General features: G+C 50.3%; 2 protein-coding genes across 2 annotated transcripts in view; both read left to right on the top strand.

Moving 5' to 3' along the window:
- JAKMIP1 (janus kinase and microtubule interacting protein 1) overlaps window positions 1–9,803 on the top strand; it is a 71,016-nt gene extending 61,213 nt beyond the window's left edge. The window contains exons 19-20 of the mRNA XM_068542289.1: window positions 7,292–7,357; window positions 9,753–9,803. Coding sequence (XP_068398390.1) covers window positions 7,292–7,357; window positions 9,753–9,803 — 117 coding nt within the window. The remainder of the gene's footprint in view (window positions 1–7,291; window positions 7,358–9,752) is intronic.
- A 7,767-nt stretch (window positions 9,804–17,570) lies between these two features.
- Window positions 17,571–19,947, top strand: part of C4H4orf50 (chromosome 4 C4orf50 homolog) — a 48,739-nt gene continuing 46,362 nt past the window's right edge. The window contains exon 1 of the mRNA XM_068541999.1: window positions 17,571–17,857. Coding sequence (XP_068398100.1) covers window positions 17,571–17,857 — 287 coding nt within the window. The remainder of the gene's footprint in view (window positions 17,858–19,947) is intronic.

Here is a 19,947-nt window from a genome sequence, read left to right as displayed (position 1 = left end):
CATTAGGGCTTCAACATAAGAATTTAGAGGGGTCACAATTCAGTCCATAGCAGGGTTCCCGTTACGTTGTTGGCTTTGTAAGGAAATGAGTTCTCATGCCTTCTTCCCTGACTCAGCTCAGGTGAGCCCCTCCTCCATCACATCATGCCACAGAATCCAGGGGAAAGGTTCCACCTCCTCCCTTCTCTGGGCTCAGCTCCGGAACTGTCAGCAGGGCTACACCCTCCTGGCCTCCTGTTCTTCGTGGGTGGTTTGGAGCAGCTCCAGCTCCAGGCTTTGTCTTAAGGGTCCTGTGTCACCCTGTAGGCAGAAATGCTTGGCCAAACTCTCCCAGTGTGGCACAGATGTAACCGATGATGCCATGATGTTCACGGATTCTTGCTCCCCCCTCTCCCAGCCCAGCATCACATGTGTAATAGCAGCAAGAAGCAGGAGCCCCAGCCAGCATCTCAGTGCCTTCGCAAAAGATGCTCAGAGTTCAGAGTACATCTGTTTTACTGGGCGTTTCCTTTAAAAGAATGGGCTGGATTTGGTTCATCCAGGTGATGCCTGGGTAGAGAGACTTCCCTTACAACAAGCCCCATGACAGCATGATGCTGGGGACAGAGAGACCCTCCTGTCTTGAGCTTTCATTCAACAGCTTATCACTGGGCACCAATCATGTGCTGGGCACACGTCTGGCCGCTGGAGATGGAGCAGTGGGCAAAGTCCCTGCTTTCCTGGAGGGTGTCTTTTCATATCTCACTGAGGGGAAACAAGCAACATGCACGTAGATATCAGAAACGGTGAGACTTGAGGCTAAAATGATGCGAGAGGTGAGCCATTCAGCTATTTGAAGAGAGAACAGCAAGCACAAAGGCCCTGAGGTGGGAACAGGTTTACTATGCTGCAGAAAATGTTTACATTGTTCATCAGCTGTAGTTTTCAAAAGCAGTTCCCACCACATACAGGATTTTTAAAAGAGACCGTCAACCTGAAATAATAGTTGTAATGAGCATTGTTAAAAACCCAGTTTGTAGAGTATCACATGGCTTGTAAAACTCTTGGCTATCTAAGTGTTCGACCCAATTTAATTGATGGGAAACAGAGGCCCAGGGGCCAAAACAACTTGATTAAGGCCAACCCGCCTTTAGGAAGCAGTGGCCATTGCACTAGGGGCCAGTTCTGAGTTCACGTCATACTAATTCCCTGAGGTTTACTATTTGTCTTTGGCAAGTGTTTGTCCTGAATTTGATAGAGTCTCCAGAAATCTGGCATTAAAAAAAAATAATTTTGAATAAGCCACATTTCCAATGGGAGAAGGGCGTTAGGAGCCTGAGAATTTCAAACGTGCATCACAGTGATTTTTTTTCCCTCCAGGAACATAAAAAACAGCATTTTAAAGCTACGAATGGAGAGCTACGATGTGGCGTTAGTAGCACAGGGTCTTGGGTCAGACAGGTCTGGATTCCCCCGGCCCCGCCCAGTGTATCCCGAGACAAGGTACTCAGCTCTGTGAGCCACGGGTGGGTGTCCTCATCTGCAGAATGGGGACACTGCCAGCACACATCTCAAGGGTTGAGGTCAATGGAGAATTTCTGTGAAACCTGCCATGAATTAAGCCCTGGACAGGTGTCAGCTCCTACCCGCTGCCCTGGGCCTTTCCCACCCAGCCTGGCCTCCGCTGCAGGTTCTGTCACTCACAGTAACAAGACCCCTGCTGGAGTCCCCAGCACATGCTGATCAGGCAAGTGTGGTCCAGGCTGTGCTCCAGGACTGGGAGGAGGGAGAGTGAGATGCCCTTGGCCTTGTAGAGCTCACACCTGGTATAGTGAACACAGAGGCAGGCCCTGGGCAGGGGGTGGCCGTGACGGGGGGTGCTGGGAGCCAGGGAGAGCCCTGCTGGTGGGGGGGCCTTGACATGGACACCTGAGGGTGGGAAGGAATGGGCCCTGTCCGAAACCCCCCAAGTCTTCCCTTCATTCTTGGAAGAAGATCCCAGGTGCGTGCGCTCCGGCCCTGTGTCACCCCAGCCCTTGTGCCCAGATCCAGCCTTGCATCTGCTGTCTCCCTGCCGGGGACGCATTCCTCAAATGTCACCCGAGAGCGGCTGCCCCATGGCCTTACTTAAGCAGCTGCTCCCCTGATTTACTTTTCTTCCCGTCACTTCTCACTACCTGGTCTTTGCTGACTGTCTGTCTCCCCACGAGGCTCTGAGGGCAGGGCAGCTGCCGTGTCCCAGTGCCCAGAACAATGCTGAGTGCAAGCACAGCACAGCGGCACAACACAGCACGCACCACACACAACACACAACACACACACACACAACACAGCATACACAACACAGCACACACAATGCACAACACAATACATATAACACACAACTCACAGCACACACAACACAACACAGCATATGCAACACAACACAGCACACACAACGCACAACACAATACATATAACACACAACTCACAGCACACACAACACAGCATATGCAACACAACACGGCACAGCACACACAATGCACAACACAGTACATATAACACACAACACACAGCACACACAGCACAACACAGCATACGCAACACAACACGGCACAGCACACACAATGCACAACACAATACATATAACACACAACTCACACAACACAACACAGCATATGCAACACAACACAGCACAGCACACACAATGCACAACACAATACATATAACACACAACACACAGCACACACAACACAACACAGCATATGCAACACAACACGGCACGACACACACAATGCACAACACAATACATATAACACACAACACACAGCACACACAGCACAACACAGCATACAAAACACGACACAGCACACACAATGCACAACACAGTACATATCGCACACAACTCACAGCACACACAACACACAACTTTCAGAACAGCACAGCACACACAACACGTGACACAGCACACACAGCACAACACACACAACACAACACAGTACAGCACACACAACACAACATAGTACAACACACACACAACACAACACAGCACAGCACTGCCAGGCATTCTGGCAGCACTCAGCTGTATCTGACCCGGCCTGGAGCACCAGCTGCCTGCGTTGATGGGAAGAATGTGTCCCAGTTTGCCCTGGATGGCCCCTGTCCGTTTTGCCTGCATTTGGCCCATGGGATGCAGTGACGTGACGTCATCAGCCTGGCCCCAGCGGGCATTTCAGTTTTCAAGCCCTATTAAGTAAGGGGAAAAGTGGGTGCAGGAAAAAAATCAATCAGCCCATGGTACCTTTCCCAACAGAATGATTCTGCACATTTGCAAAATGTTCTCCTGGAGTGAAGATTGGAGTTGATCCACTCATATAAACTTGCTTTGTCCTCTCCCTCGCCAGGTTTTATTCCCCAGCACCAGCTGGCCTGCACCACAGATATCTGCTGGGACCACAAGCAATTGCAGTACCACCCTCACCCCTCACTGCCCCTCTCCCTCCCAATCCATCCACTGCACCGCAGAAGCCTTCCTAACATGGCATAGCACCACCCCTCCCCAAAGACCCTCCCTGGCTCCCCCGTGCCCAGAAGATGAAGTCCGGGTTGCTTAGCCTCACACCCTGAGCCCCCTGGGCCCTGTGCTCACCTCTACAAATGCATCGGCTGCCTCTCTCACGAGCTTCTCCTGCTCTATGTCACACCATTTTCATTTGCAATTTTTCTAACATCTACATACCAGGCTCTGTTCTAGGTGCTGAGGATACAGCACTTGCTCTCATGAAGCTTATAGTCCAGTGCAGGGAGACAGATCAGTGATGGCACATAGAAGGGGCTCCATAAATGTTGGTTCACTGATGGTCACACCAACCCTCTGAGTGGGAACCATTGATGCAGTTTCACAGGTGAGATGAGTTCTCAGAGAGGGTAAGCAACTTGCCCAAGGTCACACAGCCAGGAAGTGGCAGAGCTGGGATGTGAACCCATGTCATCAGATGACAAAGCTCTTAAGCACTGCCCCTTCCAGCCTCCCATGACTGGATGAGAGACTGACCCTGGTTATTAAAAAAAATTCAGGAAAGACTAGAATGAGAATCAGCTTCTCAGGCTGATTTTTTTAAATAAAAATATTTACTTTTTTTCCACTTAATCTTTTTTAAAAATTTTATATTGGGGCATAGTTGATTTACAATGTTGTATTAGTTTCAGGTGTACAGCAAAGTGATTCAATTATACATATACATATATCCATTTTTTTCAGATTCTTTTCCCATATAGGTTATTACAGAATATTGAGTAGAGTTTCCTGTGCTATACAGTAGGTCCTTGTTGATGATCTATTTTATATATATTAGTGTGTATATGTTAATCTCAAACTCCTAGTTTATCCCTTCCCCCCCATCTTTCCCTTTTGGTAACCATAAGTTTGTTTTCAAAGTCTGTGAGTCTGTTTCTGTTTTGTAAATAAGTGCAAAAAATGGGCAGAAGATCTAAATAGACATTTCTCCAAAGAAGACATACAGATGGTCAAAAAGCACATGAAAAGATGCTTAACATCACTAATTATTAGAGAAATGCAAATCAAAACTACAATGAGGTATCACCTCACACTGATCAGAATGGCCATTATTAAAAAGTCTACAAACAATAAATGCTGGAGAGGGTGTGGAGAAAAGGGAGCCCTCCTGCACTGTTAGTGGGAATGTAAATTGGTACAGCCACTATGGAGAACAGTATGGAGGTTCCTCAAAAAAACTAAAAATAGAGCTACCATATGACCCAGCAATCCCACTCCTGGGCATATATCCGGAGAAAACCATACTTTGAAAAGATACATGCACCCCAGTGTTCATAGCAGCACTGTTTACAATAGCCAAGACATGGAAGCAACTTAAATGTCCATCAACTGATGAATGGATAAAGAAGATGTGGTACATATGTACAATGGAATATTACTCAGCCATAAAAAAGAATGAAATAATGCCATTTGCAGCAACAAGGATGGACCTAGAGATTATCATACTAAGTAAGTCAGAGAAAAATAAATATCATATGATATCACTTATAGTTGGAATCTAAAAAAATGATACAAATGGACTCAGGCTGATTTTTAAAGCCCAGAAGTTGTTCCTGGGAGATTTTTGCAAATCCTTTGAAAGCTGTAAAGCATTGTCCTCCCTCCACGTGGCACTGTGATTTACAAGGCACTTTCCCCCGGGTCCCCATTTCACCCCCAGGGTCACAGGGTCACTGTGCAGGTATTACAGAAGAGGCATTCCACACAGAGAGATTATTGGATTACATGACTCTCCAAAGTCCACCCGCTGGTAAATTTGGGGCCCGGGATCCAAGCAAGGGTCTAGCCGAGTTCTGTGCTCATTCTCAGATGCTCTCTGCCTGCCCGCCTTGCAAGGGGGTCTCTGGAGGGCGGTCACAGTCTCCCTCAGGTGGAAGAGAATTAGAAACATACAGGGTTTCTCATCCTTTATAGAGCACGTACTCTCTACCGACTTTGCTATAAGTACTTTGCACAGATTCACTTGCTAAATCCTCAGATGTGGGCAACACTATTACCCCCAATTTACAGATAAGGAAACCAAGGCCAGAGAGGCTGAACTACTTGCCCAAGGTCACATATCTGAGAGCAGAAGTATTTTTCATCTCTCTTCCGTGCCAATCCATCTTCTGTTTTGCTGCCAGTGTGATCTTTCCAAAATCAAAATCTCATTATTTCCTTACTTGAAATCCTTCACGAGTTCTCCATGACACCCCCAAATCTGCAAGCTCCTCATCGGGACATTCCAGACCCTCTGAGCTCTGCCCCCCTGCACTCCCAGCTGCCTGCACACACACACCATTCCTTTTGCCTGGAGTTCCCTACCCTCTTTGGCGTCTGGAAAACCACAGTGGGCTGGGTTTTGTGTTTCCTCTGGACCTCCCGGCCCACACTTCAACTCCTTACCCCCCTCACCTCTGCTTAAGTGTGATCTTCCCTGAGCACCCATATGAAATAGCACCCCATTCCTTCCCTACCCCTGCTCGACTTTCTCCGTGACATCTGTATTCATCCAGGGCGCCATCTACGTATTTGCGTAATACCATTGTCTGAACCTGATGGGACCACAAACTCCTCGAGGCCCCGGGCATATTGAGCCACATTTGCCGAATGGGTGAATGTGCCCACAGTGGTGGTTCTCAGAGTGGGGTCCCCCGGCCAGCAGCATCCACATCACCTGGGGACCTGTGGGGAATACAGCTTCTCAGGTCCCACCCTGAACCGCTGAGTCAGAAACTCTGGGGCAGGGCTCCTGGGATCCGCAGGGCCTCCAGGTGATGCTGATCTGAGTTTGAGAATCTGGACAGAAGGCTTCTCTGAACTGATGAGGGGTCCACATGCTTAATTCGGGCTGACCTGAGTCTCCGCCCTTCAGCCCGACAGCGTTCTCCAGAGGAGTGAGGTCTCCATGTGCATTCAGGACTGGCAAGGCTGTAGCCAGCTAGGCAGCTGTCCGGGGGTACCAGCCCTTGAGGGGTGTTGAAGTGCTACTGGACACATGACAAACTGGAAAAGGTTGTACTTACCAGACCCCCTGGGTGGGATCCTGTGTGGAACTGGAAGGAACGGATTGATGAACCACCGAGGCTTGGTGTGCATGCCTAGGGGCATTCGGCAGGCGCAGAGCCAGGTCGGTGACCAACTGTCCCTGTTTCCCCGGGACTGATGAGTTTCTCAGGACTCTGGACTTTCAGTGCTAAAACCGGGAATGTCCCAGGCAAATGGGGACAGTTTGTCATCCTAAAACCTAGCGCTACGTGGGCTTCTAAGAATCTGAGTGGATGCTACAGCCATGCCTACCACTGGCACTCATCTCTGCACCAGCTCCCAGGCTCCAGCTAAATAAATCTTGGACAAGTCATTTGGTGCTACTTCAAATCCATGATCTTTATTAACCTATCCAAGGCACCTCTGTGTCTTGGTCTAGTCTTGATGTTTATGTTTTAAAAAGATCCTGTCCTAAGAGTATGCACTTAAGAGTATGCATGGTAATTCCATTACCATGCATTTCAAGAACAGGCAAAATCTACTTTTAGTGACAGAGGTCAGAATAGAGTCACATGGGGGCCTGAGGGAGCCTCCTGGGTGCTGGAGAAGCCCTCAGTCTTGATTCAGGGGGTGGAGAGACAGGCCTGCACACGTATAAAAGTTAGTCGAGCTGCCCACTTAGTATTTGTGTGTGTCACTGCTTATACGCCGCACCACGATAAACAACGAAGAGTAAGGTTTGAACCTGGAAATTTTACTTTTTCTGATACAGAACTTAATGTGTTTCAGAGAATCCGAGAATTGGAGGATAAACTGGAGGTCCAGAAGCGACATCTGAAAGAGCTGGAGGAAAAGGTGAGTGGTGTGAGCTCAGACCACCCCCTGGGCTTCTCTCCATGAGTCGTTCACATGGAATATTCTCTTCTCCTGTCAGTTTCATGAAACCCAAGGAATGGGCTCTGTCTCCAGCCCTCCCTTCTCTGCCCATGTCCCCCAAACTGGCAGTCCAAGAAATAGGTAGCCCCATCAAGTACTTTTCTAGGGAAGAAAAGTACAGTCTGGGATCGACTGTGTGTGAGGGAGGAGGGCGGTGTCTTTTCTTTTTTCCACAAAAGACCTTCCAGTGAAGCCCTCTGACACTACCTCACCTTCTTTTGTGAGCCATAAACCAGCCACAGACATTGGACTCATTCACCTTAAACGACATATATGCCCAAAACCAGTGAGTGTTCTTGGAAGTCTCCTCCCTCCAGCAGGAAGTATGGCTGACACCCAGCCCCATTGTCTCCCTACGGTTATCACCATTTTAAGGGTGAGAACGCTGAGCCTGAGAAAGATTCAGACACTTGTCCATGATCCCACAGCTGGAAAGGGACACCCGGGGTCTCCAGGGAGGTCACACCAGTGCCCCCGCCACACGTCGCTGGTCCAGACGGACAAATGAGTCCACACATGCGGCATCTTTGTCAGGGCACTTACCACTTCCCATCCATCCACTAGCTTTTATTCATCTCTTTATCCAAGACAGTTCTTGCCACAGAATAGGGCATCAGCAAATGTCTGCAGAATGAGTAATAGATGAGTAGAGAGAAAACCCACAACTGCACATTTTATATCGCAGAGGTATGCTCACATGTGGGAACAGGTGAAGGGCTCTGACCCCATCGGGGTGGTCTGCTGGGGACAATGTGCCCCAGGAAGCTTGAAGGGTGATGTGCCGTCACCCCGGGGCAGCAGATGGAGAAAGGGCGTTTCTGGGCTTCAGGTATCTGAGGCTGGTCTTTGGAGAGAGGAAGCCGTCTCATTCCATGGACAGAGTGGGTTCAAAGTCACGAAAGCCACCAGAGAGGAGATTCAGGGCTATCTACAAAGGGGATGACAGCCCGCTCTGTCTAGAGGGAATCAAACACAATGGCCCAAAGAGACAGAAGAGCTCTTCAGATGGCACACCAGCCTTCTCTCCTGGGAGTCAGCTATTACACAGGTTCATTCACCTTCCCGGCATCTTCCCATCTGCACCTGGAGCCCTGGGGCCTCCCAGCCTGCACAACCAGCAGGGGGGCAGCAGAGGGTCATGGCTGGAGGATTTGGGCCAGTTCTCCTGTCGGCGCCCTGGAAATCCCATGGAAATTCGGTCTAAGCAGATTCCTAGAGTGCCCATCTGCTGCATGCCATCCCCCCTCCCCAGCTTCCAAGGTTATTTTGAGGAGCCGAGGGGATCTCAAGGATACTTCAAGGATTTCCCCGCGGGCACTATTGGCCTGGGCTGGTGGAAGAATAACTCCAGCCACCATGGTCAGTGGGCAGGAACTCTGTCCCTGCCACACTCCACAGGCTGGTCTTGGCAAGGACCTCCCCTTCCCCGGGCCTCCGTTTCCTCATGGAGAATATGAAGAGCTAGGTGATTCTAAAAGCCCTTTCTAGTTCTAACTTACAATGATTCTAAATTTTGTTTAAAATTTGGTGGCTGTCTGTTTGGATTTTCATTTTTACAATAACAATTTAGGGGAGCTATTACCTTGATTTGGAAAAAAATAATGAATTATTTTCAAAAGCCCCGGATAATGTTCAGACATGTTTCACCTAATCACCAGCAATTCTTTTTGAAGAAAGCAAGTAATAAATAAACTAAGGGAAAAAACTCTACTCTCAAACTGACCTGTATAATTTTTCATTCCCTTAAAACCATTTTTTTCTGCAATTTTCTTCTTTTTAAAGTAGACTAATCAAATGGCACAAAAGATTTTAAACAGTGGAATCTCTTGGGAGAGTAGGCCCTGTCAGGGATGGTATAGGGGCCAGCCTGCAGGTCAGACTGGATGACCTGTGACCTGGGTGGAATCTTCCTTGATCTTGTACGCATGTCACACCTAGCCTTTGGTGGGACCATCAACTATGACTATTGGAGAGTTCTTCCTCTATATATGCTGTCCTGCCAGGTTCTTCAAGAAAGTCACACCTCTGCACCAAAAAGCCCTGGTCCATGGTGTACATCTCCCCTGTCTAAATTAGCCAGACGTTTGGGGACTGTGTAGGGACAACCCACCCTGGGTGAGACATCCCATAGGATGGGTTTCTCAGGTGAAAAAATCAGCTCCTAAAGCCCACTGACTTCCTATTTCTCTCTACAAACCCAACCCCAGTGGTGTAGTTCTTGTGAAATGCTGTCATTGAGTTCCATACTACATATCTTACATCTTTTTTTCTTTTCTTTTTTTCCCCCTCATTTTCTTTTGGTCTTATTTTATAGTTTTTGTTCCTTTTTTTGTTTTTCTCACTAGCATTCATTCTGTGGCCTTGATGACTTCAGTGAGCCAAGAACTCGGGTTGGTATCCTTTCATTTTCACTGATAAAAATGATTTTTCTAAAAAGGAGATTTCCTCCCAGCTCTGACTGTAACATTCCTTTAGGTGCCATGGAAGGTGGCCTTGTGGTGGATTGGTCCTCGTCAGGCTCACTGGCCCCGGGGCATCCGGGGGTCACTGGCGAGTTCCACCCCTGAGAGGAAGATCAGGGAGCTCTCTGTGAATAAGATTGGACAATGGGGACCTGGTTGTCCCCCTGTTGTATTTTATCTTGAGAAGGCGGTTGTGGCTTTTTCCAAAGGTTCTTTCTATTTTGGCTTCGGTTTTTGGTGCTCTCTATTGCCTGTGGGACAGTAAATTCACCGTAGGGTCCAGATCAGAGTGGGCTTCTGGGATCAGGGGTCTGCAGGAGTAGGAGGCTGATGGGCGAGTCCATGACCTGCATACAAAATGCCCAGGAAGCCTGTGTAAAGAGCCCAAGCTCCTTGCCTCTCCCCAACCCCCTGCCCTGGACCCCAGGCCTGGTTTTGATGCCATCCTGGCAGCTGGTCCTTCTCTGATCATTGGACCCTGCGTGTCTCATCCTGAGTTCCTGCTTTGGCACCCAGGCCTCCCCCATTCTCCCTGTTCTGAGTGCCCACCATGGACTGGGGTCTGCCAGGGCCCCTAGAGTCTAGAATTCTGCTGCTGAATCCAGCCCAGGGGAGGGCCCTGTGAATTCTGAGGATGCCCACAGCCTACTAGCCGCCTGGACCCCCAGGCTGAGCTCTGACACTGTGTCCCTGACTGATGTCCTTGTGGATACCCTGAGCCCAACCCCTGCACACAGGGCTCTTCCTTGGATCCTCTGTGCCCCGGTCCTAGGACAGCGCTTGGCACATGGTTGATGCTCATTCCGTGCTTGTGCAGCAAATAAAGGAATGATCCCAGGTCTGATCAGACTGGGAGTGAGGGTCGCCATAGTGGGTTGGGGGTGGGTGCTGAGAGACAGGGCATCTGAACCCTATTTCCTCGCTCCCTGGATTGTCGGGGAAGGTCCCTCAGTGGGCTTAGGTGGAGAGTTCAGGACAGTGATGGGAACAGGTGAGGGCAGATAAGCCAGGGGCTTCCCCAGCCACTCTCACCCTTGGTTCTTGTGTCATTTCAAATTATTTTTTAATTTTCCAGGATAGAAAAAGAGCTTATGGAATAAACTGAGTCCTATGGCAAACCCAACCCCACTCAAACCAAAATTCAACAGCAAAACAAGCTATTCCAAGCCCAGAGACTGAAACCAGAATTCACAGATACTACACGACAGCTTGAACGGGAGGCATTTAGGATCTATGGCTGGGTCCTGGCTGGGCTGAGCTGTAGGAGCTCTGCAAGGATGATGGGGAATTTGTCAAGCTCAGGGCCACATCCAAGTCCCCACTGTGGCACCTTCAAGAGCCCGAGGGGCAGAGACCTGAATACCAGGAAACTAAGTGCAATTACTAGAAATGGATTGATTGGAGGGCCGCTGCACTGTCTGGGGACAGACTGCATCCTTGTCCCTGCACAGCATGCCTCCCCTAGCTGTGGTATGTGCGCCCGGCTAGACACTGACTGTGTACATATGTCTCCATGAACTGTGCCGTGTGCATCCTGGAGTCTATCAGCCAGAGTGACTTGCAAATGTCCCTGTGATCTGAACCCAAAGTCAAGCCCCAGTCAACAAAACCCTCCAGATCTGTGTGCAGCTGAATTCAGCAGCTGGTGGCCAGAGAGAGAGGGCTGGAGCCTCGCCCACTCTGGACGGTGGACCCTGGGACCTCAGATTTACAAGGGGGAAGCCACAGGCTCCATCACTCTTGAGGGTGAAAGTCCCAGAGCTTGACTGCACCTGGGCCATTGTAGATCAAGGATTGAGAGGCGGACAGCATCCCCGCCTAGACCACACTCGGGCTGTCTCACATCTGGGTGGTAATTTGCAAGGGGCTGGCAAGGAAGAAATGCTGGGTTGTGGAGTGATCCCTGGAGCACCCGCGGGAAATGAGGCTCCTTCTGCAGTCGTCTGAGACCAGGTCCACTTTCTTACAACCTCGGAGGAGGAGACAGCCATTCCTGATCCCAGGAGACCTGCCTCTGCACCAAGCCTCCCAGGAGAACGGATTGGGTGGGGCAGCCGAGGAGGCCAGGACACCAGCTGGTAGAAGTCAAGCCCAGGAGCAAATCCTGGAGAAGAGAAGTTACTTTTGGATGTTGTTGCTGTTGTTATTCTAGGGTGAGCAGGTGGGTGGGGGAGCATCTCCAGGAAAAGGCACCTGCTCATATGACTGATCCCTCCCAAACTTTTGGAAGGAAGACGTTGGGAATCAAAATAGATCAAGTGAAATGGAAGGTAGTGAATGTGAAGGAAAGGACAGCTGCATCTTGTTGGAAGGAGCAGCTGAAGGCAAGGATGGGTTGATCCCAAGGACGGAAAGATTCATTGCTCTGTGTTTGTTGGGCTGCAAGAGCAATCCTATAAGTTTTAGTGAGAATAACCTTTGGAGAAAACTAAAATGACTGAAATTCAGGCTACCAAAGGAATCAAGGAGGGCAGGGAATCCAACAGAGGAGCTGTAAGTTCTCAGAAGGATAAACCCAAGGGTGGAGAAGGACGTGGAGCTCAGCACAGAAGGGGCACCCAACCAGATGGAGAGGGATATTCAAACCAAACCAAAGGATTAGGGGGCTCTAAGAAAATGCACACCCAAGACAGCTGAGAAGTGATCATTCTCTTTTGAAATCTAAACCCAAAGCACCACCACCGCAGCCCCCATGACTTTCCCACATCTGATAACCAAAAGCAAATGAACTGATGTCTTTGCTTGAAAAACGCAGGCATCTGAGAACTCCAGGCAGCAATGGGAATGTGGAACCATGCAGCAAATGAAAATGAAAAGCACGTCTGCTTTCTCTGGGGCCAAAAAAACACAGAGAAGTCTTGCTTTGCTGACTTAGTAGCAGAAGTCCAGGAGGTGTGCAAGGGTCTCTGGGAAGCTAGTCCCACAGCACAGAGTGCCCATCCCTCCCTGCTGCGGGAGTGTGGGCCTCATGCCCTCCTGCCCCACGCTTCTGTCTTCTCAGCTCTCCCACTCAGACAACAGGATGCCAATGGCAGTGGCTTTGAAGTCAGACCCATCCAGGTCCACTCCTAGACCAGCCACTCCCCTGCAGTGGACACTGGCAAAGTACTTGCCACTCAGAGTCTTAATTTCTTCATCTGTGGAATGGGGGGTGATAGTTCCCACATAGCACCTCACAAGAGGTCTTCTTTGGGCACAACTAGACAGTTAGACCCAAAGACTCTCGGATACTGGCAGGAGATGCAGCAGGCAGTATCTGATGCACCCTTGTGGAAGTCGTCCTCCAAGGAGACCATACGGCCCACAGGGGACCAGGGGCCAGTCTCTTTGGCCCCCAGGAGACAGTTCAGGTGCGAGGGAGTGAGGCTCATACAGGCAGGTGCAGGGAGCCAACAACGAGTCGGCATTTCTTGTGACAGTCCCAGGCGTCGCTTCCAAGGTTCCTGCCAGGGACAGGCCCAGTCACAAGAGCCACAGGGGGCCTCAGAGTTCTGGCGGCCCACCAGGTGCGTACTCATGTACTCATACGTCATCCTCTGCCCTCCGCGCCCAGATGAGACACACAGCTCAGGGCTGCTGTTGTGCTTGTTGCCTAGTAATGCAACTGACCTTCTGCCCAGATGTGGTTTCCAGGTGGTAGAGCTACAGACTCCACGGAACCCAAGTCAGTTTCTCACACAGAAAGGAGAAGGGTTGGGTCCACCCTTTACCACCAGCCTCCTCACAGATCTACTTGGGGGGTGAAGGGAGAGCCCAGGTCAAGTTCCTGACACAGGGACGCCATGCTATGCCACTTCAATGTGCTGTTTCCCACTCCCCTCACATCTCACCCCTCCCCTCCCCTCACACCTCATACTTCATTCCTCCCCTCCCCTCACTGCCCCCCCCATATCCCTCAGTCCTCTACAGGCAGTGGAAACCAGTGAGGGGCAGGGTAGAAAAGTCCAGGGGGCAGACCGTGCCCCGCCGCCGCCGTCTGGCAGCGGTGTGGGCCCGGAGACCAGCCCTGCGGGTGACCAGCCATCCGGTTTGCCCAGGTCAGGACTTCCAGTTCTAAAATGGGGAAGTCCCGGGCACACTGGGCATTTTCCCCCCCGCTGCACGTACTGAGTTGGAGTCGGGTGAAATGCAACAGGCGGGCGTGTGCGGGAGCTGAAGCTTCTAGAGTCCACTCACCCTAGAGGTCCCAGGTGCACTGACTCGGTGCCCAGGGCCCTGCGGGCGGAGGGTGGGGCGGGGCTGGAGGGGGCGGGGCTGGGGAGCGGGGGCGGGGTGGCGCCGCAGGTGCACTGCGCACGCGCAGGTCCTGGTCGGGGGCCCTGGTTACCTGCAGAGCTGGACTCCACGATTTAGCGCCCGCTCAGCACCTTTCTCGGCGAATTCATCATTCTCTCTCCTTCCATTGGCCAGCCCTGCTTCCCTCTTTCTGGATTCTCGCGTTCCGCAGTTGAGCCTCCGGGTCCGGGGCTCCTGCTCTCCCCTCAGCTTCCAGAACCAGCTTGTCAAGAGCTGACGAGCGGGAAACCCACCCGCCGCTTCCGGTACAGAAAAGCACGTTTGTTTCTCTTTTCTCACATTTAACCAGGACCTGATAGAGGCCTGCCAAATTGGGGATCCCAACCAGCCGATTTGGGGTGCCCCCCAGGTTGTCTGAGAAGCCTTGGGGACTCCTGCAGACCCCGCACTGTGACCCTGATTCCAGCTGAGGGGCAGAGCTGCCGGACTCCAGAAGCCTGGCCTCCTCCCACCTCCCTCCCAACCCTCCTCCCGCCCCCTCCCCACCATCTCTCTGGGGCTGCCATTTCATCTGAAGTGGGGACCCCTTTGTCCTGCCCTCAGCCAAGCTCTGTGTCCTTCCTGTGGTCGCCCTCAGCCTTGGGGAACCTCACCCAGGCTGCGAATGATGCAGGGCCACGTCCTTACAGCGGTTCCATGGCCATCTGTCCCCTTCCCTCAGGTCTCCAGCCCTGAGAAGCCCGCAGGGGTGATAATCCACGGGCAATCCACGTTCCTGTCCTTCTCCCTCAGACACAGATGGTTCTTTCCAAATGAAGCCCACGGTCTTAGTTACTTATCCAAAAAAAGTCTGAAGACACTTCCCCAGGCAGAGGCACTGGGGCTCAAATGCCCTTGACCTGTCCCGGATGCACCTTTCCTCTGGGCTGCTCCCCTAAGAAAGGTCTAGAATACCTGCTTCCTCCTCCTTGCAGGCCTGACACATTACTTTTTAGGTGGTCACTTGGCCCCAGTCAGCTGTCAATTAACCCTTCTGCTCGAGGATGCTCCTGGCAGCTAAGGTCCCTGCGGGCTCGCTGTGCCAGGCACAGGACCAGGCACTTGAGAGCTAAGTGACTCGTGCAACAGCAGGGAGGGGACTGCTGTTCATCTCATTTTGCAGGGAGCTGGGTTAAGTGCCTAAGATCTTGGCGCATAAGAGGCAGAGCTGGACACAGCCCAGGCAGGTGATCTGAACTACATGTTGCTTCTGCCTGTCACGCACAGCCTGCATGCTGCATTCACTGTGTGCCTGGCGCTGTGCACTGCTTACCCTACAGCCACTCATTTATGCCTCAACAGCTCTTGATGTGGGTACTATTTTCACTACCCACGCCCACCTTTTATGAGTAGTTAGGTGATTTGTCCAAGATTCCATCCAAGAAACACCGGAGATCTGAGTTGCCCCACTGCGCCCCCTCTTGGCCGTTACTCCGCCCTGCTGCCTCTGACCGCTCCGTGTCCATTGCAAGCCCCCTGCGCCACCCTACATAGCCACTTTTGAGGAAGTAGATTTTAATTTTTTTTCCTTTGTATTATGGCTTATTACAGGATATTGAATATAGTTCCCTGTACTCTATAATAGGACCTTGTTGGGTTTAAAAAAATTTTTTTTCCATTATGGTTGGGAAATACACTTTAAAACACAATTTTCTCCCAACCCAGACAACCTCTCCACTAAGGTAGACAAGAAAGAAAACAATTTTATTATCGAATGAGCATCAAACCAGAATGTGATGTGCATCACAGACCATCCGCTAAGAGATTTGCAAAGACAGAAAAGAATCTCACTTCTTGTTAGCCAAGGAGATACAGCCCAATTCGTACAGGTCCTCAGGATAAACAATAATTTGTTGTCACGTAAGAGAACTTGGCAACACTACTTATTACATATAGGTCACCCTAAATCCACCTGGCCATTGGAGTGACCCTCTGTGTTTGTTCATTTGTTTTGTACAAAGAAAAGTGGAATTTCTCCTATCTCTATGACAGGAGGTGGTTTTGCAACTTGGAGCCGGGAGACCAGGCAGTTAGGCTCCGACCCTCCCACAGGAACTGGGAGACAGGGTTCTATTTTCCTTGGATGTTTGCATGCCAAAGAGATGGCTCCCAGGATCTTCAGAAACACGTTCCTGGGTCAGAAAAGCAGCAGAAGGCCTATATAGCTTTTAAAAGAAGAGGTGAAGAAAGAACGACAAGTTTTCTAAAGTAGGTGCTCTCAGAAAAGGGTGGGGGAAGTCCCTTCCACCATTTTTAACAGGGAGGATTATGTCTCGTAGTTTAAATTTCTATTTATTCCTGCACCACTCTGCATCAGGCCTATTTACTGCACCCTTCCCTGGCCAGCTCCTTCCGTTCTCGCCTCCTGCACCCCCCGCAGTACGCCATCCTCAAAGATCTGACCAGGACCCACCTTAGCTCTAAACACTCCAGGGACCCCCCCCACTTCCCACACAGAGATGCCATGTCCTGGAGTCCAAGGCCCACAGGGATATGGCTCCAAGTCACCTTCTGTCCTGGGTCCTCACTTCCCCCTTCAGTGTGTCCACTGGGCCAGCCAAACCCGACCACTCCCACTCCCTTCACCTGTCCTGACTCTGTCCTGGGGCTTTGGTCCTGAGACTCCCTCCGCCTGGAGGAACCTTCTGCCCACCTCTGCCAGCTGTGATGGGTCATTCCTTGGCCATCTATACAGCCTCAACCTCCTCCACAGCAGGATGTGTTTCCTCCTTTTCAGGGTCTGGGTTCATCCCTCACCCCTTGAGTTTTGGAGTCAGACTTGGATTTGAATCCTGACTCTGCCACTGCCCATCTGTGGGGCCTGGCCAACTCCCCCAGCTTCCAGAGCCTCTGTTTCAGCATCTGTAAAATGGTTATGAAAATGCCCACCTCCTGGGGTTTCCAGGAGAATCGGACTAGGTAAGGTGAGATGACCCAGTGCAGTGCTAATTTCCCTTTCCCTTCCCCTAGTAAACTCCAAGCCTGTGATAAATGTTTGCTGGACTCAGAAAGGAGGTTTAGAACTTCATTTATTACCTGGTGAAAACTTGAGCCTCGCTGCTGAGAATTTATAACACTCTGATGGTCCTGCCTAGAAATCTTATTTTACCTCTTTGTACACATTATTAAATTTTTAATTCCAAGTGACTTTTCTGCTTTGGGTGAGTGCAGGCATGCTGGCTTGTAAAACGAGAGGCTTTCATTCATATTGTATGACATTTCTGCAGGTGAAACCCAAGTCCCCCACTCATAAATAATCCACCTGTTCTTGCCCTCCTCAAAGGATATTTTCCTGCACAATCTGAAGGCACTGCAGCCACCTTGAAATCTCCAGAAAGTCCATGTTGCAGATTCACTTAATTGTATTAAGTCTTGGCCCATGAACTATGTCTGGGATGGAGCCGACAGCTAAAGGACGGACTGAAAAAAGTTTCAGCTACGTTGTCAGAGCCCCCAGCAGCGATGGGTTTGATATAATGAACGTCGATGTGAAGATCGACACGTCCTGGATCTTCCAGGATGCAGAGGAGACTGGTGAGGAGCCGGGATGTCTTCCAGAAGAAGCAGCCAGAAGCCCAGACATGAACACGGGAACACTCAGGAAGCACCTGGAATCCTCAGAACAGAAGCTGTTGGCAGCTGTGGACAAGTACATGATGTCAGAGTCTGGGCTGAGGAGCAGGTAAATATACCATTTGGACCTCTTCTTTGTGTATGTACGAATCCTGGGGCATCCTAATTGTGTCAGGATGGAGTGTTGAATCATTTCTATGACTGAGGATGCAGGCAAAACAATCAGTGTTCCATAACCCGTCACAGCAGTCCCTGGCTCCTCTGTCTTTCCCTTCCTCTGCTCCGTATCGTAGGGGCTGAGCCTATCTCCCAGGCTCCCTTGCTCACTGGCTTCCATCTGGGTCCAGCCAATGGGAGACGCTGAAGGGAGGAGGACGGGAGAAGCCAGGGGATTCTCCCCTTCTCTTCTGCTCTGGGTGACGTCTCTGACTATGGCTGCCATTCAGTCATGCTTTTGGCTTCCTCTGTGGTCCTGCTCCTGGGCCCCAGTGTCACCACCTCCTCCCTGTCTATCCCTCCAGCCCCAGGGGCAGAAGTGGCTCCCAGCAGTTGCTAACCTCTGGGTTGCCTGTCATCTCTGTCTGGCCTTTCATCTCTTCCATCATCTTTGTAGCAGATTCCCTATGTTTGTTTGATTCTCGCTGCTGAACCTCCTGGCGTAGGCTCTATTTTCCTGATGGAACCGACATGGTCCAGAGGTGGGGCGTTTGAATCCAGGTCTTTCTCCAAAGCCCATGCTCTGTTTTGATACCTAGGCCAGTAGAATGAGGAGAAACCCAGCATGGAAATGCAGTACAGTTATGGCTGGGGTCTGACAGGTTTACCAATATGCCAACAGCCAAGTGTCTTAAATTTGTCTGACTTCACCATTTTTTGTGTGTTTTCCTTCATTTTAGTAAGGGCAAGTCAGTAAATGTGTATTTACATGATCTTTACTTTTTCTCCTCTTTGTAAAACTTTTCACGTGAAAAAATTCACATATGAGAAAAATTATTTTGTCACCTTCAGTATCAGTCTGTGTGATTGTCCATTCACTCATTCATCCATTTATTCATTCATTCCCTCATTCATTCACTCATTCTACAATGTGCACTTGGCCCTTGGGAATCACGTACTGTTTGTTGTATGAGTCTGCTGGGGCTGCCATAACAAAGCACCACAGACTGGGGGGCTTAAACAACAGACATTTATTTTCTCATAGTCCTGGTGGATGGAAGTAAAAGACCAAAGTGTGGACAAGGTTGTTTCCTTCTGAGACCTCTCTCCTTGGCTTGGTGATATCTGCCTTCTCTCTGTGTCTTCCTGTGGTCTTCCTTCTGTGCATGTCTGTGTCCTAATCTCCTCTTCTTATAAGGACACCAGTCATAGTGGATCAGGGCCCACCCTAATGACCTCATTTTAACTAAATTACCTCTTTAAAAACCCTATCTCCAAATACAGTCACATTCTGAGGTACTAGGGTTAGCTAACTTCAACATATGAATTTGGGAGGACATATTCAGCCCAAAACATGAGTTCTAGGGGTTGAGAGCTGGAAAGGCAGGGCCCCAGCCCTGGAGAGATAGAAGTATAACTCACGCAAGGTTGTACATGGCAGTGAAAACCAGAAGGTCACCAGGCCTGGGAAAGATGGGTGGGAAACCCCTGCCAGAGGGGACCTCTCTATGTGAGGGAGAAACAGGCAGCGTGGAGGCACCATGAGTGATGGAGAGGAGGGGCCTCTGTGGCTGGGGCCTGGGGTGAGGACATCCTGGAGGCGGTGTCCTGGACCCGCCTGTGGGGAAATGTGGGCTGTGTCCTCAGTTCTCTGAAGGTGGGAAGCACCATCCGGTAGAAGCAGGGCTTCGGGAGGGGAGGCCGGATCTGTGGCAGGGGTTGGGAGAAAAAAGAGTTAAGGCTTACCAAGATCCTGTGGTGCAGGGCACAGTGCTGACCTCCCCCCACAATGCCTCCATCACTGCTCCCTTGACCCCTGTGACACATAGAGTGATATGATCCCCTTTTCCAGATGAGGAAACTGAGGCTCAATGGGTGAAATACATTACTCAGTGTCACTGAGAGCTGAAGCCAGGGTCTGAATGCACAACTGTGAATATAGATTTCAGGCTAATTTCACCATGGGTTTGCTCTAAGTAGGGGATAGTAAAAGATTGATAGTGTACATTGGACTTCACTTCAGTTAAAGAGTTAATATTTTAA

This window comes from Eschrichtius robustus, chromosome 4 (assembly GCF_028021215.1).
Source record: "Eschrichtius robustus isolate mEscRob2 chromosome 4, mEscRob2.pri, whole genome shotgun sequence".
In the NCBI taxonomy this organism is placed as follows: Eukaryota; Metazoa; Chordata; class Mammalia; order Artiodactyla; family Eschrichtiidae; genus Eschrichtius; species Eschrichtius robustus.
The sequence above is the reverse complement of the archived record's forward strand: the minus strand, read 5'-3'. Positions and strand labels throughout refer to the sequence as shown.